The sequence below is a fragment of the Aphelocoma coerulescens genome, chromosome 6 (genome assembly GCF_041296385.1).
Source record: "Aphelocoma coerulescens isolate FSJ_1873_10779 chromosome 6, UR_Acoe_1.0, whole genome shotgun sequence".
Classification (NCBI taxonomy): Eukaryota; Metazoa; Chordata; class Aves; order Passeriformes; family Corvidae; genus Aphelocoma; species Aphelocoma coerulescens.
The window spans coordinates 24,487,994-24,510,640 of NC_091020.1; the positions used below are offsets into that span (position 1 = coordinate 24,487,994).

General features: G+C 38.9%; 1 protein-coding gene across 1 annotated transcript; it reads right to left on the minus strand.

The window, feature by feature from the left end:
* Window positions 1-267: 267 nt before the first annotated feature.
* PCGF6 (polycomb group ring finger 6) lies at window positions 268-21,778 on the minus strand. Its single transcript, XM_069019930.1, has 10 exons — window positions 21,434-21,778; window positions 20,420-20,519; window positions 19,031-19,127; window positions 18,412-18,467; window positions 17,443-17,502; window positions 16,725-16,833; window positions 14,729-14,756; window positions 13,999-14,097; window positions 7,783-7,869; window positions 268-2,551 (listed from the first exon to the last, which is right to left on the minus strand). Exons 1-10 carry the CDS (start codon window positions 21,776-21,778, stop codon window positions 2,501-2,503), a joined length of 1,032 nt encoding a protein of 343 aa, XP_068876031.1. The 3' UTR covers window positions 268-2,500.
* Between the last annotated feature and the right edge of the window lie 869 nt (window positions 21,779-22,647).

Here is a 22,647-nt window from a genome sequence, read left to right on the forward strand (position 1 = left end):
TGTGGAAAAATCATCTTGACATCTTTACTGAGCTATTTCTCACTAAGATCCACATTAAAAAGAGAGTCCCAGGGATTTCATGTTACTCCAGCTAACAATACCACACTTAGCTCCAGTGGAGAGTTTGGTATTGAATTACCCTTCACCATTCAGTCTCTTAATTGAAATTTGTCATTCTAACAACCCCAGAGCACATTCAGCAGTTTCACTATCATCTACTATAATTCTGAGGCTGACATAGGAAACATGGCATGGAAACAAGAGGGCTCAATTTTAAATTGGCTAAAATAAAGTTTATTTTACTGTTACAATATATAATCTTTTATCAACACAACTCACAAAGTGTTTACAAAATAATCTCATTTTCTGCTGCATTTTAAACACTACTTTTATACAAACTTTAAAGGTAAAATAGGAGTTTGTAGCTAAAAAGGCTTTTTGTTATATTTTTTTAGAAGCATCACGAGAATTACTTCAAACAAAACTTTTTTTTGTTATGGTGCCACCTTCCCAGACAAAACAATGTTTATTGTAAAGACCTGAGGGACGATTCATGAAAGCTTTCCTTAAACAAAGGATGCCAGTCCTCTTAGGCTGACAGTGAACAAATACATTTGAGCCCTTGCAGCCAGGGGGGCCAATGCAATCTGGAGGTGCATTGGGAAAAGTGTGGCCAGCAGGTCTAGGGAAGCGATCCTGCCCCTCTACTCAGCCCTGGTGAGGCCACATCTGGAGTGCTGTGTCCAGTTCTGGCATCCCCAGCACAAGAAAGACAAGGAGCTCCTGGAGGGGGCCCAGAAGAGGCCACAAAAGGTTGCTCTGCTCCTTATGGACACTTAAATCCCCCTCACTGCTCCTGGCAATATTCCCTCCATGCCTGACTGTCTGCCCAGGGCTTCCAAGTCTGGATGGAGCTCAGGGCTGCTGCTCGGATATCTCCAAGCTCCAGAATCCCTGTACAGCTCAATCAAAACCTCAGCCCTGGACTTACCTCAGTCACTGCTGCTGCCTCACCAACTGACTGGAAGAAATAAAGGAGGATTGAAAGAAGGAAGAACTTCTTCACACTGAGGGTGGCACAGCACTGAACAGGCTGCCCAAGGAGGGTGTGGAGTCTCCCTCTCTGGAGACATTCAAAACCCACCTGGATGCGTTCCTGTGTCACCTACTCCAGGCGACCCTGCCTTGGCAGAGGGTTGGACTGGATGGTCTCCAGAGGTCTTTCAACCCTAACAATTCTGTGGTTCTGTAACTTAGGTGCTCTAAAATGCCTTACAAAGGAATCTCTTCCTTTTCCCTGCACTGACTGTAGGGAAGGGAAGGAGTGTGCTGCCTGATGGAAGCTTTCATGAATCCCCACACTGATGACCCAGTATGCAGCAAGACCATAACACACAGAGCTCTCTGATCCTTAATGCTGCACAAGACAACATGGAAATCTTAAACAGAAGAAAATTTGAAGTGTTACAGTTGTCACAAAACCTACTATTTTAACATGTTAAAATTAAATCTTCTGTGAATCTGGTAGTAACAGGCAGGTATTACATTACTCAACCCTGGTCTCCACTACAATGCAATGCACTAGAACACATCAGAAAGAGTGGAAAAAGCAACCATTTTCACAGCTGCTGGAGAGGTATGTGCTAAAGTGAATGGATTTATGCTCCTAACAGTCAAGTGAGTTGACATATTTTACATGATAGAAGAATCAGGTTGACAGTGATTACTTTATATACAGCAAGCAGGTAGAAAGAGGTGCTACTTTTTTTTTCATGCATAGTTTAACCAGCTTACAGCTAGCTCATCTCCATTCACACTAGAGGTGCATGACCCACCATTTGGTTTAAGCCAAACTACCAGCAAATATATTTCCAGTGCAAACAAAATTGTCTTTCTTCAAGAAAAACAACTAAATTTAATGCTACTTCTTAAAAAACAATGCTTATGCTGCATCATTTTCTACCTATTTTGGTCTGCATTTCTGAAGTTTCCTTCCTCTCCCCAAATCTCATCCAAAGACAGATGATCACAGTACACTTCTTTTTTTTTTTTTTTTTTAGGCAAATGACTGTCTCTTCCCCAAAACAAACTATACTGCTCACTGAAGATCATCCCTGAGTGCACTGTTCTAGCTAGACACTAAGACAGCAAGAGATATCTCAGAGCTTAGAGGAAAAAAAAGGCTGTTCACCCTGTGAAATCTTGTGGTTTTAGAAAGTAAAAAAAATCAGCTACTTTGAGCATTTAATTTCCCTGAGCTGAGTGAAATTTGAAGATAGTAATTTGTGACATGAAGCATAGCAACATCTACAGCTGTACTTACAGAAGCTGCAATATTTTACCGTGAAGTCAGACACTACATTACAAGCACACAGCAGTGAGCGGTGGTTCCTTTCACTTGCTTCCTGCCGCAGGAAATGCGATGGCTTCTTTGGTGAGAAACAGCAGTGAAGAAGCTCCATGACTTCAGATTCTTTTGCCTTCTGATATTCCAGCAACCTTAAGTTAGTGGAGATACCACCAGGCCATAGTGCAGCACAAGTAGACCATCCTAGAGAGAAGAGAAAGAAACTGTCTCATCATAGCACTTTCCCTTCTCCTCGAGGCATTTCTGTCACCACCTGGCACAACAATTGCTGCATGGCAGGACCCCAGGTACAATATCACCATTTTATACCTTGTTCCTTCCATATGGACAAGGAAAGTTTTGATACATCAAGGCAAATAATTGTATTCCCCTCTCCTCTTTCAGATGGAGAAGGGTGTTAAAAAGAAAAGTAAGATCTGGTACTGCTTTTATTTTAAAGTTTTAATTGCATTATCTTCATACAATAAGCTCTTGTTTACAAGTCGTGCTGATTTCCACATCATATTGTGGAACAAAAAAAAAAAGTAATCCATTAAGTAGTTCTAGAAGGTGCTGCCAGAAGTTGTAGTAGAAGAGTCCAGACTACTACTACATACATTTATTAAGTAATAGTATTGAATTAAAAGACCTCGAAATGACAAACTAGCAGTTTATTAACTCATGTTTCTCCTCTTCAAAGACTGCTCAAAAGAATGAAAAAACCCTTTCACCTGTGAAACAGGACACTTCTGACCCATTAGTCTTGCTTATGTCACTTAATTCACACACAGCTGCTGAAATTAAGTCTGCTTCCACCACAGATCCACTGGGAACCTGACATTGCATTACACCTGTTTATATGGGCAGACTTAAAAAAAAAATTTCTTTTGAAAGAAAAGTACCAGCTGACATGTTAGAACTTCTACCATATTTTGCTTCAGATGTTTTTATCTATTAACACACAGAATGTAAGACAATGTATTAGCACCAATTCACTAACTTCTTCATCTTCTCATCCTGTTAATAACCAGGAATCCATTGCTAACTCCTGAAAGGCTAGAGGAGGAGACAGGAGCTTTAACTCACAGGTGACTAGCATAAACTGGGACACCAGCATTGCAATATGAAGAGAGAAGCCTGATTGTCCTCACTTCTTGTTAGGTGGAACAGGTTCTAAGAGGTCACTCAGGAACCTCTTGGCACATAAAAACATTGCTATACTTTCCCAAAGGTACTTACACTTTGTGCCTGTTAGTTCCTTCAAAAGAGAAAATAAGACACATTCAAAACTTTATTTTTTGGAGAAAAATTGCGGTTGAAACCACTTTTTCCTCTATTTTCCAGTTTCTTAAAGAAAAGAAATATTTATACAAGAAGAAAATGCTACAATGTATTCTTTGATGAATAGTTTTCAAATGGTACATTTGGCAGCAGGACATTTAAAGGAAATAGCCCTGTTAACCCAAGGCCAAACCCACTGCAATTCCTTTTCTACAAAGAGAAGCTGAGAGTTACTTCAGTACTGGCACTTCTCACTCTGTAATTATTCACTTGTAAAGTATTACACGTTTCTATCTATGTTCAGCTGCTTTCTCTAGATACTGTTATTAAAAGGAAGTCCAAACAGAGAATGAGCTCTCACTGCTCATTACAAATCTCAAGGCTAACTCAGACAGACACAAAAGAACAGCAAAGCTCTCGAGTGTCCTTTGACACACATTTGTGACCCTAAAAAATTGCAAAGTATCCCATCTGTTACACCCAACTATAAACTTTAGAGTGGAACTGACAGACCAAAACATCAGAGCATACACCCTTTTTGATTTCTAAGAGCAGCAGCAACAAAAAGTGCCCCACTTTCCAAATTCAATAACCCCATAGCAAAGAGTAAATCACTTCCATAGGAAATGTGTGCTAGAAGGTCACAGTAATTAAATTAGAGCACAGCTCTTGCTTCCTAGCTCAGGAGACCAAAAAATAGTACAATAGCATTGGGTTACAAAAAGGTGAGAGCTACAAAGAGACCATTATAATCTGCCAAACCTCTGTGCCAAGGGCCAAGGACATCAAGGAAGCTACTCTTTTTAGCTTTTCCCATGTGTGAGCTCATTATATCCATTACTGATGCAGAACTCTGAGAAGGCCCAGTTTTAGATGAGTGAAAATAACCAGCAGCTTGGATCAGGTTGCACTTGTGCAGCAGAAGGCAGGAAGGTAATACAGGGAAGAAGTTATATTCCCATTTAGTTAATAACGAGCTTCCTTCCTGAGCTACTTGATCAAACTCTTAATTACAGGCAGATCTCAATGCCTGGTAACAAAACTGAGCCTTTAAAAGTTTATCTAAATGTCTTTGATCACACCTTGCAGCAAATTCCACAAGTTTCACACTGTTTAAAAAAAAAAAACAAAGTTGTTTCTTATTATATAAATTGCATCAGTGAGTTTTTTATAGTTTTGCCCTAAACAGAGCTAGAAATCCTACTTTCAGCTAATTAGGAAGTTTTAACCAACCAGCTTATTTCAGTAATGTCAAAATATCTTGATATCTACAAGATTAAACGAGATTTAGTACTGACTCTTTTTTAGCCTTCTATCAACTACTCAGAAATGAACACGTTAATTGCTTACATTCAACCACTAAAATTGGTTGCCTATTTACTCCAATTAAAACAACCCTAACAGGTTACTATGGGGCCAATGTCTGGAATATTTATCATCAGATTACACTTGGTCTTCCTACACTTGTTGGAAAGGCAGAAACGTATCCAGAAGAGCTAAAATCCTGGTAGCTTGCACCTCCAGGAGACTTTCATTTAGTCAGGCTCTAAGGCATCACTACACAGTACTAGTCACTAGGAAAAAAAACACCAAAAACAAATACAACACCCAAAATCTTCACAAACAAATCTTAAGAACCATTCAGTGTAAGTAAAAGCCACCAAACCCCTGGCAGTGATTATGGTCCAGAAAAATCAATCACACACAATGTATGTTATGCTGTACTGCAAATGCTACCAAAGAATGCACATTAAAATTAATATATTTGCCAAAGAGAAACTTATCTGCATTTTTATAATCACTCTTCCCAGCAAAAAGAATAACTGCTGACATGAATGAACTTGACTCAGAATAGCAGCTATTTTTCTCCTCTAACTGTGGTGGTACTCATCTAAATAAAAGAGCCCAATGTTATTCCTTTAAATGACTTTCTGTTGCAGAAGTAGCTACTGAAGCAGTTTTCTTTGCATGAAGCATCTACAATGAACCTCAGAAACCTGCAAATGACAACAGCAGTGTTTCAGCATCCTGGTGAGAGCTGTTAGGGACATTCCAAGCTCCAACACTGATTTGGAAATGCTGGAAAGTTACAAAGGCACAAGATGCCCTTGGAGTTTTAATGTAAAATTCATCAAACATTCCTCTGTACTTGTAGTTTCATTGGCCAGGACAACTGTGCCCCTTACTGAATTTCACATCCTGGTGAGAAACAAACAACTCTCACTATTTTAGACTTGACCTGTCCATTGGGGTTTTTTTCCATGGGTGATTATCTAAAAATATTTTCCAAGGTTTTTTTAACCCTAGAAATGCATTGTCTTGATTTCTACAAAATTATATCATGTTAGACTAAAGAACATGAAAATGTCACAATTATTTCAGTATCAAAAAAGAAGCAACATTCCTACTGTAACTATTTGGCATCCTAAGAGGTTTTCTAACAAAATGAAGAGAAATTAAGGATGAACCTGCCTTTCAAATTTCCTGACAAAAGTAACTATAAAAGAACAAAACTTCACAAAAAGCCAAGAATTTTTTCTTCTGTTTGTTTGTCCAGTAGAGAAGCCTTGAGAGAATTAACTGCTAGCATACTGGTTTGCTAATAAATGAGACTTGAAACATCACTGGAAAATGCATCCCCAGACAACTGCTCTCTTCGTGGAGCTGCTGACTGGCACTTCATCACTAAACATCAATCAGGCAGACCCAATTATGACAAGAAATGAAACTGATGCAGTATTCCTTGAAGTGCTCCCCCAAGAGCATTTCTCATACATGAAAAGCTTTTGTGCTAAGTACAAGTCTAAAACCATATATGTGACTATACCCCTGGACTGAGAAATATATCATCCCCCTGCCATTTACTAAAGCTTTTAGTAGAGGGCACTTCCATCACTATGTGCTGATTGCTGAACTTAACTTACAGTGATTCACAATGTTAGAAACAAGTTTGTCACCAGTACCCACTTCCTCCCAGTTTCAATCCCTTGCTCCCCAAACGGGGTTAGGTTACATTTTCATTTCTTCTCCATGCTATTATAAAACAGCTAAGGCATCAGATGTGGCATTCATTCCCTTCAACTGCAGAAACAGCACAAGCCTCACAGACTTTTAATGTCTGCCAACATTAACATGAGCCAAATACCTCTGCCCTGACTCTGGGACCCCTCCTAGTGATTCAAATCAGGTACAAGTGATGCAAAGTCCAAGATATCTCAAAATCAGATTTTCACTTCCTGCTCCCAACACAAAAGTTTTCTTGTTGAATAAGAGAGCTCAGCAGGAATTTTAAATGTAAAGGTTAGTGGATGTGTGTACACAAACAAGTGAGGAGAGCTGATTTTAGCCCTTCTGCTATCTGCTAAGACTGCTTTCCAAATAAAATACCAATCTAATCCTATTTCTTCACACTGTATTAAATATTAACTTTTCAGACTTCCAAGTTTAGATTAATACACAGTTTACCATATATCATAATTTTACATCTCTATCTTACTATGCACTTGACAGAGCACTTCATTGTTTTTGCAGCACTTCTAAAACTGTGTGATCCTTTAAAGATGCTTTGAAAAGAGTCACAAAGAATTTTTAAAAAAATGCAATCTTATTTGCAAAGCCAGCAACACTAAAGACAGCAAGTTATCAACAAGAAATAGCTGGCCATACACTCATGCTGTGAGCAGAACCAATACAGTATGTATCAAGCACATTTACTGCATTCATTACCCTCTATCATTGGTTTGTGTTTTTTTGAGCAAGTTTATTGTCCTGACCCAGTCACAAGGATAGCCTTATTTGGGATTTGTCCTCTGACTTCCTGCAGAGATGCAATTGCCAGAGAGGAAAAACAAGGAATGTTAATTGAAAGAATGGCTGGTACAATTTATCACTGATAAGACAGCAACTTGTTTTGGGGGGAAAAAAGCCTCCAAAACAAACTCCAACACAAACCCCTCATATCCAGAACATCATGAGACCAGCAAGAACACGGTACACTTGTCAACTCTATTTACAAGATAAAAACAATTTTGCATAAGCTGGAGAGATTTTTCTAAGTGACTTCTTCAGACAAGCTGGTGCTACCTGAGGGCTTAAGAGAGAAGTCTTCTGTTTTGAAACAGAAAACCTGGAACAAAGCCCCAGCTGCCACGTACCTGTACTGCACTCTCTCCTATGACTTGACGGATTTCCCTCAGTGTCTGGTAGTGCTCCAGCAGGTGATCACCACATATTATATCCACCTGTGAAAAAACACAAGCATGGTGAAGTTCAACTTACCTTTGGAGTAGCAAAACAGTATCCAAGACCTTTTATATTAGCAGAGTTAAATTCTAGCACGTTAGACACTAAAGCCATCTTCACCTCTGTTGTCCAAATGTATTTAGCATTCACAGCACTACTGCACTGCCCTAATGCTTCTCATGGCCCTGACCTGTGCTCACTGCTGAGCAGAGAGGACAGTTTATTGTTTCACTCAGTTTGGGATGTCCACTGAAGGAAGCTATTTAGTAATAGCTGTGATGAATTTAATGGGAATTTAGATCATATATTAAAACAACCACACAAACATCTGGAGTCATTCATCAGTTGCAGAAGAGGGAAACTTTTTTGTGCCACCAACAAAAAAATGAGCCATTGCCACCCTCATTCTTATCTTGAGTGAGAAAACACATGACTAATTCCACTTAATACAGCTGTCTTAATAGAAAAGAGCACCTTGGTGCATGCCACTGTCAGCAATTACATCACACAGCCCTTCAGCATGCACTCCGTCAGTATTCCTGGGGTGCAGCTGCAGGGCATACTCAGCAGTTCCATGCATTGTTCTCTCCTGCAGCTGAACTCTGTCAGTGGTGCCTGCAATTCCACAGGAGGCACTTTTGTTTAGTAACTGCCCAAAAAACCATAATTTTGTCGAAAACACAAACCATAATCAGGTATTTTGAATTCCTTGCCTTGACTATTATGAAAAACAGGCTCTTCTATAAAGTTACCATGGATTTCATAATGTAAATCCAGTCTCAAATGCTCCAAATTAGAGCAGCTAACATAGCACTGTTTTTCTCTCTCAACTGCAGCTTGCTTACATTTTCCTTATGAGCAATTTCTAGATAAGGAAATGAGAGTGCTCTCATTTGTTAATTGACAAGACCTCAAAATTGAAGTTAGGAGCATTGACAATGAGCTGCCCCACAGCTTTGTGCAGGAGAACTGCCTAAGCTCTGCCCCTGCAGCAGTCAGGGAGCACACTGCAATATCGTGACGTCTTACACAGCCACTTTCCACCCAGGATGCACGCTGTGCTGCAGCTATTCCACTTCTCCAGATTTATCTTCTTCTGCAAGCTGACCCACTACCTCTCTCTTGTTCTTCATTAAGAGATTTAGTAGGATTTATGCTGGCAGACCACATTGTTCTGAGACTTGGGAATGTGGGAATTCTACTCCTCAGAGGCTCAAAAAGAACTGCACCATCTGTATTGTATGGGAATGATGCAGAATATTCTCTTCATGTTTGATTGGTAATGTGCAAAAGATGTAAACTGCTCAGTAGTACTTCTGCTTTTAGCTTCTACAAGGAATCCAGGAAGTAAAACTTTGAGTGGACTTAACAGTAAATACTGATTAGATATTGATCCATATATACTCACATATTTAACATTACCTTTTGATGTATTTAACACAGCACTTGAAAAATATATTTCTTTCTCTTTTGGAAAACTGGCTGCAGTTATTTCTACTATCTTCCATGCATTCTAACCTCTAAGGTTATTACTGCAGGAAGACAGCCATGACTGCTTTGCTTTCCAGAGATACAAGTTTAAATACTTTTGCCTTATAAACTTACTTCTGCAATTTTTATACCATAATGCACTGAAAACTCAATCCTGCTCCAAATGAAACATAACACATAAATGTTTTATATATTCTACAGAAATAGAAAATCTAATCTGTTTGACCAATACAGGATGCAAACAGACAGTTGCAGCTGCTGACAGTCTCTCAAAACAGAATTAGAATGCTTGTTTGAAAGTATCCCACTGTTGTACCTGCTGCTCCAGTTTCAAATGGCAGTCATTAAAGAGCCAGTGTCTAATAATAAACTGAGAAGAGTTTTTAACATTTACTGTATTAGAGTTCTCTGAATACCAAATGCTTAATCTCCTAATTCCAGCACCAAAGCCTGAAATTCTGCCTGCTAATTGTTATGCTAGGATTCATTCTGTAAAGACAAGAGAATAAAACATATGATGAAAAAAAAATTCCAGGTCAGTGTGAAAGTAAGTTGTGAAATGTGTCTCAGAGGAATCCTTGTGTCATACAGGAATTAATATGTTCCATTACAAAAGAGGCACCAGGACCGCAAGTGCTATGAATTTACTAAAATTTCAAATGACTGGTAAAATTGAAGCCAACTAGTACTGATTGCCTGAGACAGCAATAACTGTAGCTTGACATTTTGCTGAAAGGAAGAATGAAGGTGGATCTGCTGAATACTTAGTCCCTTCTGTTAAAATTTTTATTAATATTAAGTAGGCTTTCCATTATGACATTTCTTTTCTTTAGGTGGCATGTCTGCTATTAAGAGCTATTTCTCTAACAGCCACCATAACAGACAATTATAAATTCATGCTCACTAAGTAAGACAGAAATACAAATAGAAAAAGTTCATGTAAGGAACACCTTACATAAGACTCATCCCAAGGGAGATGTTGGCCCAGAAAGCAGTAGAGTTCAATCAATGGTTTCTATACCAACTCATATTACCCAGGGAAGGACAAGGAAAACACAAAGTTTTAGAGACTGACATGAGTATTTGGGCTAGTTATTCAAAAAGCTGTCAGAGTTTCCCATTTCCTCTAGCTGCTGTTTACTTTCCAAATGCCCTGGATGCTTTTATTCCAGGGTTAAGATTGGCATAAAGAAATTGCATCAACAACTACACTGTATGAGCACAGAGTCCTTTCTTCCAATCTCCCCCAAGGCTGCAGTTCATACACACACTTTCAGGAATGCACATCTGGGTACAGAACATTTCTGTTCCATCAGCTATGTTAATGAATTCCAAGCACCTGAGCTCAAGTCTTTCAGCAGTTTCTCTCATCCTTACAGAAGAAATAGCAAGAAGGAATACTGCTGCTGCTATAGGAGGACCTTAAAGGAAATCACACTCTGAAGAAAACTTCTGATGTCAAAGACAAGAACCTACTGGGTTCCAAACACCACAACCTGTATTTAGCTCCTATTAGATGTTACCTACTTAGCTATTACTGGCAATTCCACTTTCCAAAAAATTATTTTCACCCTCTCCCAACAAATTCCAGCAAGAATATTCAAGAGAGACCTTGTAATTAGAAGTATACATAAATACATACTGAAAATTAATTGTTGCCCAAAGCACAGAGTTCAAAACAAAGCATCAGAAAGAGAAAACTACAGTCTGCCAGCTCAAGTGGTAGATAAAAATAAATGAAGCCTTAACCTTCAGATAAACTAGGGAGTTTAAATCATAATCCATTTGCAACTGCATATACAGAAGTCTGAAAGCAATTTGAAGCCTCAGAGCAGGAAAAAAAGAACAAAGGCAGTAACTTCAAAACTGCTTTTTAGACTTTTATATATAGTGTCACACACGAGCCAGATGGCTTATTTCACATTTTCATTAACCTAAATCCATTGCACTTGTGCAGGTCAATGAAGAAGGGTGAGTATCAGCTCATATTCCACATGAAAAGATTAAGTCAGAAATGTCCAAACAGAGTCGGGAGTTCAGGCGGGTGGGTAACATACATTCTATCACTTGGTCACCAAATCAGCTCTAATAGGGAATGACTGAAACATTCTCAAATAGTATTTTTGCAGACTGTCAAACTAAGCTGGTGCTCAGTAGGAACTGCCTGCACTCACAAAACAACCACACTTAGTGTCCTTATGAGAAGTTTCAACAATGAAACCAAAACTGCAATTGATATACTGAAGAGAGAAAGGAGGAAATAGACTGGTGCCTTCCTTACAGTCAAATCTTTTCAAGTCCCAAGTAAGACAAAATTCAACTGTTGCAATAAATTTTCTGCAGATAAATGTAGGAAAAAGTACTGCAAATGTAGTGCATTTTAGCTCAATATGCCTGAAACATATGTTTCTGAAAGAAACTTCCTAGCTTCCCACAGAAATCTAATTCTTGGACTCAAGTCCCAAGCTAAACACACCAAACTCAAGACATTTTACATAAAAATGGATTATTTTAGATAATGAAGAGAGTTGGAACTTAAGACTAAAGAAGTAATATTAAAAGGAAGAGCTTGTTGTCCAAAGTTAGTATCTATTTCTTCTTTAACATACTTTGGGGAAGCCTACAGGAAATGAACCACTGCAGTCCTCAACATTTCCAAATTTCTACAGCAAACTAAAAAAGCAGCAAAGAATCTTCTACATTTAAATTCTTTGCACATATGGTTTGTAACCTAGTTCTCTAAATTCTTCTGCCCGTGCAAATTCACAATCAGGTTCTCCTTAATTTTGTTTTACAGTTTGTTTTATTAGCCATCCTGGGAAGCTGGAGTAAGACATGTTTCATTAGACTTACTAATCTTCAAAGACGTTATCTGACATCTCTTTCACTCTCTGCACGTTTACCAACAAACCATCAGCTTCAGTTCTGTGTACTACCATGAGAAAGTAACAGCTCAGTACATACACTCCTTTAATCTTAGTCCCCATATGACAAAGAAATTATCAACTCAGGCTAGAAAGAAATACTTCCAGCTTCATTTCCCAAATTCCGTAGTTTTTAAAAAATAAGCCCCGATATCTTCAAGAAAACAGTCATGACTTGGGGCATAAAAATCAACTACAGGTTTCTAATGACAAAAAAACTTACTGAAAAAAAAAATGGGAGCACATCATTTAAGATGGGAAAAAAAGGCAGCCAAGGCATCTCTCTGCACAAGACAGATGATTTAACATTTCCTCCAAACAGGCAGGGCTTGCACAGAAGAGACCAAGAGATTAGAGCTACCCAATGATTGTGCCTTACACCACGATGGCAAACCAGATACTAGGAGAGATAGGAATGACTGGCTCAGCATCAAGAAACATTTTGAGAAAGGAAGCCTATGAACTCATCAGCTTTTGAGATGTAATAACATTTATGCACTAATAGGGGATGGTACCTGTCTGGCAAAGTCCAAGTAGAAAGTAATTAATGGGAGAAAAATTCTCAAGCTATCTCTAATAGATGATCTCAAGATTGTAAAATCTGAAAGATACCCAACACATGGGTCCAGGTTGATTTTGAAGGATGGATACCCACAGTTTCCATGACAGATGCTCAGTGCTCCTGAAAATTGAGATTTTGATATACTACTTAAGAAAATCCAAACAAACAAAACAATTCCTTCCCCTCAAATAAACAACTCAATTAATGCAAGAATTTTCTCCAGCCTCATTTTGAGGATACTTTTATCTGTTTAGAATATCAAGTCACCACCATGTAAAAGCTACAAACTCTCACAGAGAGGAAACCAGCAAATGAAAATACATTAAAATTCCTCTGCAGGATGAATAATTTATACCTGATTTTCTTTGTCATCACTGAAAAGGTAAGCAGCATGAATACTCATTACTGAGGCACACAGTCATGCTGTGTCGTCCCACAGCTACTGCTCTACGAAAACAATCTTAACTCCAAACCCAGCACTTAACTTCTACCATTTGCCTATTCACATCAGCATCAGCTTGATCTTCCAGGAACTGACAGCTTTAAGAATTATTTACACATTATGGAACTCTTCCACTTTCTCAACTGAATGGCTGCTGAAATACACTGAAGAACTGGAAACTGGTTTTGACATGCAGTTCCTCTCAAAATGGTTGAGAAATATGAAGCTAAATTCTTTTGTACCATATGCTGCTCCTTTCAATTCTTACTTGGAGGAAAGTGTCTGTATTTGCATTCATACCTTTCATTTCAACACATCCATCCATAGTATAATTCTTTCTTAGCCCTTGTTTGCCTTCAGTTAAATTTTACTATTATTCAGCTTGCACCTGTCTCTGCCTTTGCATGCTCCCACATTCCCACTTTCATGTCCAGTTTAACAGCAGAATCTCTTGGCTTTGAATCTCATCAGGTGAAATTTTACATGGCACTTTAGAAATTCTGTCCAATTAGTACAGTACTATGAAACCGTGAACAGGTTGCAGATGAGTTAGAAGAGTTGTTCCTTGCAGAACACAACATTTCAAACAATTAATTTTTTAATCCTTACTGCATTAAAAAATCCTAACATTACTTCTAGAATCTAATGAACCATGGAAATGTCTGTCCAAAGCACAGAAAACTTGTGACTGCTACAGCAAGTGACATACCTGACAAGCAGGGTCTAGATCCATTTTTCTTCTGAGGAATTTCTCCACATGTCCAATTGTTGCCTCCCCAGAAACACGTACAAACTTCTTTTCCAAAGGCTGTACAGAATAAATAAAGATTTTAAGTTAAAGGTTTTGGCACTAATCCCTCATAAACTCCAAATCCAAGTGACAGCCCAATAACAGAGGGAGACAGCTTACATTTTTGGACCCTTCTCTGATCTACCTGCAGATTATTTCGTAGGGAAAGTATTACAGCTGGGGGTGGGGTCCGTGGCTCTGACCCAGGAAGAGGTGACTGGTCCAGAAAGGACTAAATATGTAATAAGACTCCAGATGCTGCTTAAACATTTAAAAAATAATCAGTTGCCGATTATTTTTTAAATGTTTTAACCAGCCCTATGTTTAGTGTGGTCCAAAAACCCAGGATAAACAACAAGGCAGAAAGAAGAGCAAATATGAGACAGAAAGGATAGGAGGTGATACTGAAGATGAAAACAGATGACGAAAAAATACTGTGAAATATAAGGATAAAAAGAAAAAATGCTGGGTAGGTGTGATGTTATACAACAATAGGTTTGAAATATACTGTGATACAAGATTGATTATTATTATTCTGATGAACGTTCCAGCTGCACTCAGTATAAGAAAACCAAACTAAATTAAATATACTCAGGTTATAATTATTTCTGAAGTAAACTGTAAGAGAAAAATTTAATCATATTTGTACCTTAAAATTCCCTGTGCCTTCATTAGCTCTGAAAAAGCAAAAGAGTAAATAGTCAATATTGCTAAGATTAACGGTTATTAATATCCTCAAGCTCTTTACTATAAGAGTGACTTATTGATTTATGAATCTTGCATATCAAACTTATTTTCCCAACTCAGGCTCTTCCTTTAATTAAACTGCTATACATGAAATAATATTAGACTGAATGTATATCTCTTTTTCTCCTACCCTTTATTTTTCTGCTCCATTTTTCTTGTGAATTCTTGTGAAATGTTAAGGTTTGTCTACATAAAATGTGAATGAAAACCAACACAGCCTAAAGCCATTTTTAAACAACATTGCAATAATTTTCATAGGAGTAGGTTGCAATAAGGATGCTGCCTAAACATCCATACTTCATGATTCTTGATATTTGGAACTTTAACACACAGTGCCTAAGAAATTACTGACAGGACACACCCAACCACCTAAGGGGCTCTCTGGGCCACATGTTGGCCTTCCAGACTGTTCACATGACAATAGCAATGCTAATGCTATCTAGGAACTCAGGAAAGCAGCATGTGTTTCTCTGGAATGTGAAATAAACACAGAGATCGCAAATGACCAAAATTTCCAGCTGGCTTCAGCCAAGGTTCACTGATTTGCACAGCCTGAGGATGTGATCTACCATTGATCATCTATACTCCACACCTCATTCTTGTAAGTGCAGTGTGTAAATTTCTCAATTAATTCAGGCCAATACATGACACTTCATTATTCCTGCATCGCATTGGCAAGTAGGCACATATGGGAGAGGAAACAATGCAGTATTTTCATTGCACTGGAGATGGCAAAAAAATCCAGCGTTGCTATAAATCAGCTGACTATTTGCTACAGCAAACAAATGTAATGCTTGTGCAGACCACACGTTAACATGGCACTTCAAATTACTGTGACTGAGTATCTCCACCTCTAAATATGTACCTGATATCAGACAGAGATAAGTAAAACTGTCATGAACTGTGAAACAAACATAAGAAAGCTTTTCCACCACAGCTGTCATTTTCTTTGATACAGTCCACAGTCATGGGTGACCACACTATATACTGTAGAGACATAATGTAGACAGTCAGACTTTCAAAGTAACAATTTCTTCTGGCTGGTCCAATCTATTCCAAGTTTTCTTTATCCAAAATGCTTTATTAATCTCTCATTGCCAAGACCTCTCTGATTTTGACCATATAAATTATCAAAGAATAGCAAAGGTTAAAAAAGTCACTAAAATAAAATACAAAATAGATGCTGTTAAGCCATCATCTTTTTTTGTTAGAAACATTCTGTGCTTCCCTCCATATAAACAACAAAACTACAGTGGATGGTTCCACATGGTATAGAAGTATTTACACAGTATTATGTGCTTTGCTGCCAATGCTGAAAGTTTAAAATAAAACTACTAAAAACCAAATATAACAGGACAGATTCAAAACTCATCTTGTTTCTCAGGCAGATACAAGTTTACTAGCTTTGAGGTCTAAATTGACTTCTGCAAGTCAGGCATGAAGAAAATGAACTTTGAAATTAAGGCAGATAACGTGGATTCACAATGCTAAAAACGTTCTATTATTTGAAAGCTGCTGAGTGCTTGCTCTGGGCACATCCAGCATTAACGGTACTGCCACCTACAGGGATCAGGGACAAGGACAGACAGGGATTTCTCTGTTCAGTTTACTGAGACAGAACTACTTTGTTAAAAAGAAAACATACCTAAATTTTAAAACTGTACTTCCTAGGAAGCTACTTTATAGGCAGACACATCTTTAACATTTAATTACCTGCATAGTCTACCTGTGCATAGCTGGCTGTCACTATTGCACTGTAAGTTAAAACTGGCTCCCCACTGCTATTTGAGACGGAAGAAATGCACATTTAATGAAATCCAAGAGCCAGTTAATGGTCCAACACATGCTAGCAGCACCCTCATGTCAGTCAGTTGCTCTTATATTTGCCCACAACTCACCCAATGAACTCCAGAAGTATGGAAATGTCAAGTTCTGGTGGGATCCGGAACACTGAGCCCAGAACTTTTCGAGGTCTTCCTCTGCTCGGTGGAACTGGCTGTGGGACAGCTAAAATATTCAAGTAGCCAAAATGCAAAGATAACTTGAAATAAAAGTAGCATATGATACTAACATGCACTGAACAAAACAGAATAGCTCACCAAGTAAAAAAGCCCATGCAATCATCCTCTTTTTTTATTACTAAATCAGCTCTTCCTACATTCTATGTTGTGTATCTGAATCAGAATTTTAATAGCTTTCAGCATGGCACTTTCCAAAGAGTTTTGTTTGTTTGATAGAAAGACACAAAATAATTAGAAAAATCCCCCATTGTTGAACAGACTTTGAAGCTCTCATTTTTGTTCCTTTGTAATGTCTAATATTTATTAACAGCCAGAAAATAACATTAATGCACATTTTATATATATATCCTGACTGTAAGCGAAATACATAGTTTAAAAATTTTCAACCATGATGAGGGTTTAAGTGTTGCCAATCCATCTATTTTTGTAACCTGAGATCTGTGACAATTCATAATATCCAGATAAATAAAAATCCTGTATTTCCAATACTACTTCCATCTTCAGTTGTGAGCTAATATTTTAAAGAAAGTCCTTAAAAATAAATTATATTATACGCATTTCCTTAACAGTGTTCCTTAAAGTGATTACAGCTCACCTGGTTTGGGCACTTCTAATCCTCTCTCTTTATAGAAATCATGCATTTGTTTTTTCTCTCCTGAAAAAAAAGCACAATACAGATTGAAATGTGTCAGATGCTGAAAATATCCATTCTCATTGACCAAGTTTTCAGTGGTTAGAACAGTAAAAACTTTTCAAGTTTCTACAGACCTTCACCATCACTACTATTTCATGAGGCTGAGACACTTAAGAAACCCAGACTAAAAATGTTGTTAATAAAAACTGGGAGGAAATCAGAAAAACTGAAATAATCAGAAATAATACTGAAATAGATGCAACAAATATCCTGGCTGTCATGCCTCATGACACGACATGGTATTTTCATACCATGTTCATATAGAACACAGTACTTTAAAACTATATTTATATATAGACATATTTTTATATATACATATATTTTTACATATATGTTCATGGTATAAACAGCAATACCATCTATAATCCATACATATCCCCTAGATTGTATATTTCACCCAGCCCACCCCAAGGGGACTGTGCAGATTTCATTGGCTCCCAAAGTTGAAGATAAATGAGATGAGACAGTGAACACATCTAAAATCAGACAAATAAATATGGCAGTGAGGAAAAAATAAAAGCATTTGAGAGAATCAGTCTTAGCAACTTTTTTTGACTGAGCCAAGTGAACTTTTTACACAGAAATATATAATATAGTTCTACTAAAGTAAGAAGAATGACTATGAAATATTATTTGGATGTTTATCTGGATACAGTGACAGCTTTGTTTCATGAGATAAGGTACACACCACTACCCACAATAGCATTTAGCAGCCAGAAAGATGCCAGTTGTCACAGTTAATTCATTACAACTTATAAGCAAACATCACTAAACTATTTAAAGAGTCCAGAGTAGAGACAAACTTTGAATTAGTCTGTTTTCTGTTTTTTTCAATCTCTATATACTAATACAATAAAGAAAAGGACTTACTTTCCTCCAGATTGACAACTAATTTATAGACTATGTCTTGCAGTTGTCGGTCCAGTCTATGAAATAGAAAAAAAAAAAAAGATGAGTCTTTGGTGCAACACAAAATGGTTTCCTTAAACTGTAATGAAGATGCCAAACACAACATTGAAATGAGATGTACATGGAGAGGCAGAGCAGCAACTCCACATCTCTCTAAATATTCATCCTGACAGCAGAACTCCAACAGAAGCCATGTAAAGTTTGAAGCACCACCCCTCATGAACAGCTCAAGAAACCAAAACTCAATTTTTTGAGTTAATAAATAGAACATGCCAACAAGGCTTCATCTTGAAAGGAAATCCAAGCAAATAGTTAAGTGTTTGTATCACCTGTAACACTGAGCAAATGCATAAAAATACCCAGGGCAGGGGTAACAAACCCTAGAAATGGATACAAACTAGATAAAATAATAAAGAGAGTATTTTTATCTTAATTGTTGAGATGAAACTTATCCTAATGAAGAACACAATGTGTTTCTTGTAACCATTCCCTCGTTTCAAATAGGAAAGCACTACAGGTCTGTAAAACAAAACATTTAAAAGCAAGTAGCAAATCTTTAAAAATGGGACAAATTTATTACCTGATATTATAAAGGGGCTGTGTCTGATGTACAACAATATTGCACTTTGGACATCTGTTGCTATAGTAGAAGTGTCTCACGATGCAGCTTTTACAAACTGTAAAGAAAAGAAACCCCGTAGGAGTCCCATGTCCAGTACACAGTGCCATCTGTTCAAGCAAAAGGGGTAAATACACCCAGATTTCCCACACAAAACTTGTCAGAGACAAAATGAAGTCACTGAACACTCCTAATCCAATGGATGCATGGGTGAGTGTTCAATGTGTATGTAGAAGGTGAGCAGAGCTAAGACAGAATACTGACTGCTGAAAAGCACCCCACAGTTTCAGTAGAAACAAGGTAAGACATCATAACTCTGCCATTTTCATTGTGTTTTACAAGTCCTTTAAAAATTTGGACAGAAAGCTACTGAGTGGAAATACCTAGAATAAATAACCTACTATCAAGTCAGCTCCCTATCAGCCTGAACAGAGGAAACTCTTCCATAATATTTACCAGGAAAGTTCTAAGACACCCCCACAGTTGCATCTGCAACATTATGCTGTCCTTGCTAACAGTTGTGCCTCTTCGTAAATTGCACACTGCTGAATACTTCATGCTCTAGAACAAACTAGTGAGTAGTGCCCCAAAAAGGGAAAAAAAAAAAGAGAGAGAGAGAGAAAGAAAGTTTTCCCTCTATGCAGTGCGAGCGTTTGAGAGGTCTAGTAAACCAGGATTCTTGGATTCAGGTAGGAACATGGGTGTGGATGAAAGTCAGCTTCACAGAAAGTGTTTTATTAGTTTTAAGAGAAAACAGTTCTGTTAGCACTGGAAAAACTGTTAGCACTAGGATTGAGGGGGAAAATAACAAGACAACCACATCAAAATCAGTTTGTTATTACCCACCTATTTCCATTCATCAGATTATGGACAAACTGTCCCGTGGGTGCAGACCACTGTTCCTGTATCTGAACCAGTACTTCCACACAGGCGCGTATGGGGTTTTGTGAATTTACAAGCTCACATCAACAACAGCTTAGGAAACTTTCTAATCCATTAAAAGCAGGGCCACTCAACTTTCTTTTCTCAGTTATACAGTCAAATTGCCAGAGCCTACTTAAAAAAAGAATAATTAAGAAAATGTATGTAGTAGCTCTATTTTTGTCTTACTTGGGCTTTTATTTTTTCCTACATCTTCTTCCTTCTTAATATGGAAGGCTGACTTCATGACTGATTTAATAATTTTCTGATGCTTAAAATACCCATAAACATATCTCGCTTAAGGAACAGAGACAGCACGCATTCACTTTGAACAGAGAATTATTTTTCTGACCTCAAAACATTTCAACAGCTGAATTTGTTTGAATTTGCAACTATACCCTTAGGCAGACAATAGTGACAGATACTTACAGGTGTGCAGACATTCTGTAATAGTTGTAGCATCAATAAAGTAACCTTTGCAGATGGAACACAGGATGTAGGGGGTCAACTCTGCGAGGTTTATCATACGCTGCAAACAAAGACAATTGGTAAGAGTTTGAATACGCAGGCTAAGCCATGAAATTCCCTGACTGCAGCTTCCAAAATACCACAGCCTTAAATGCATGGGGAAAAAATGGGATCAATATGCTATAGGAATGGGTTTTCCTAACAGATCAGTCACTCCTCATATACAGCTCTTTTCTAAAAACTTTTACGTAGTCTTCTGAATTGACTTTTTTGACAACAGTAATCCAATTTGTTTCATGAATCATACCTAAAAAGAAAACTTTAAACAATCATCTTGGGAAAAGTTCTTTTGGATAAACTCTTTTAACAAGTGGATAGTGGTGGCAACAACACCATTATTTGAAAATGCTCAGGAATCGTGTTGGGGTCCCAAATCAACATATAGAGAGTTTGTATGACAAGAGACAGGCATCTCTTGTTTCTACACGCAGGTAGGGATTATACAAATATACGTTAAAGCAAAGACTGAGATTGCACTGCTTTGAATTCTGGTCATGAAGAATACTTATCAGGAACGCACAGAAGTAGTTCCACAACAGGTTTCTTGGCTGAATAATACTATTTCAAAAAAGAACAAACTTCTTCAATAGCGACGATCTGATATGTGTCTGAAAGATGTGACATATTAGATTCTAACATTCCGTTTCCTCTCGTCTCAAAGCCTGACTAAAGGGCTTTCTTTCCCTCAATAACACCATTCATTTCGCCCACGTGCCACCGTCTACCACCCTCTCAGCCACGCCGAGAGTTTGTAAAAGCTTCACTTAAATGAGACAGATGAAGTGAACTCGGGTAATACTAAAATAGGTAACAAAAATAATAAAATAGTAAAAATAATGACAAGCCCATTACCACACGCGGGGCACGCCGGGAGCGGGGCCTGGCGTGCCCCGGGCACCCTCCCGCGCCCTTTACCTCCCGGTCGTCGTCCGAGTCGAGTTCCCCGTCATCCGTCCCGAATCGAGCCCCGGTGTCGCCCTCCATCTCCTCCTCCTCCACCTCCTCTTCCTCATCGTCTTCGTCGTCGTCGTCCTCATCGCCGCTGGACTCCGAGCGACCTCGCTCGAACTCGAAGGGGAGGGAGCGCGACCCCGAGCAGCTGGGGGCCCCCTCCATGTCCCGGTCCTCATCGGCCGGGCCCGGGCCCTGGCCCGCGCCCGCTCCATCCCCGCCCGACAGCGCCGGGACCCCGGATCCGGTGTCTCCCTCCATGTCCACGGACCGGGGCTGGCACGGGTCGGTCCGCGGCCCGAGGCGCATGCGTGGGAGCGCTGCGGGGCACACTGGGAAATGTAGTTCTAAAGAACTCGCGGCCGCCCCACCGCGCATGCGCTGAGCCCCAACAGGTTTATCGTTTTTCTCGCCCACGGCTTTTTCTTAATTTTTTTTTCCCCAAGAGACTCGCTAATAAACGGTTAATTTGTCCCGAAAGACACTCAATCACACAACACCAGTTTCATTCAAAATTAGGTTTTAATTCCGTAACAGAATTAAATTGTTTGGGTTGGAGGGGAGCTCAGAGACCACCTAGTTCCAAACGCCTTGCCATGGGCAGGGACATCCACTAGAACAGGTTGCTCAAAGCCCCATCCAACCTTTGAGTCCCGGATCACTTACATGGATGGGGCATCCACAGCTGCGCTGGACAACCCTGTGTCAGTGCCTCACCACTCTCACAGTAAAGAATTTCTCCCTAATATCTAATCTAAACCGGCTTTCTGACAATTTAAAGCCATTCTCCCTTGTCCTCTCACTACATGCCCTTGTCCAAAGTCCCTCTCCAGCTCTCTTGTAGCCCCTTTAGGCACTGAAAGATGTTCTAAGGTCTCCCTGGAGCCTTTTTTATCCAGGCTGAACACCTCCAGCTCTTCCAGCCTTTCGACAAGTATCAACGAATCTCTGTTTAACAGACACGAATAAAAGAAGCAGTATTAGAAATATCTGGACAACTCAGAGGCCCAGCCGTAATTAAGGTAATTGAGCGCACGGCCCCTAAGGGCACATAGTCCCAAGGCCATCTTTGGTCTACTCCAGGGATCTCCATGAGCCCCGCAGTGCCCCCCCGCCCCTTCCCCCCTCACACCGGCCCGGCACCGCCGCCCCTCACCGCTCCCGCGCTGCCACAAAGC

Bases quoted from the DNA above. Each gene is read 5' to 3' on its own strand.
- PCGF6 (XM_069019930.1), bottom strand. From the start codon at position 21,778: ATGCGCCTCGGGCCGCGGACCGACCCGTGCCAGCCCCGGTCCGTGGAC. The intron at 16,834-17,442 runs GTGAGCTGTAAT...TGAATATTTTAG, and splicing joins ATTAGAAGTGCCCAAACCAG to CTGTCCCACAGCCAGTTCCA. The intron at 14,757-16,724 runs GTGAGTTGTGGG...TTGCTTTTTCAG, and splicing joins ATACTTCTGGAGTTCATTGG to AGCTAATGAAGGCACAGGGA.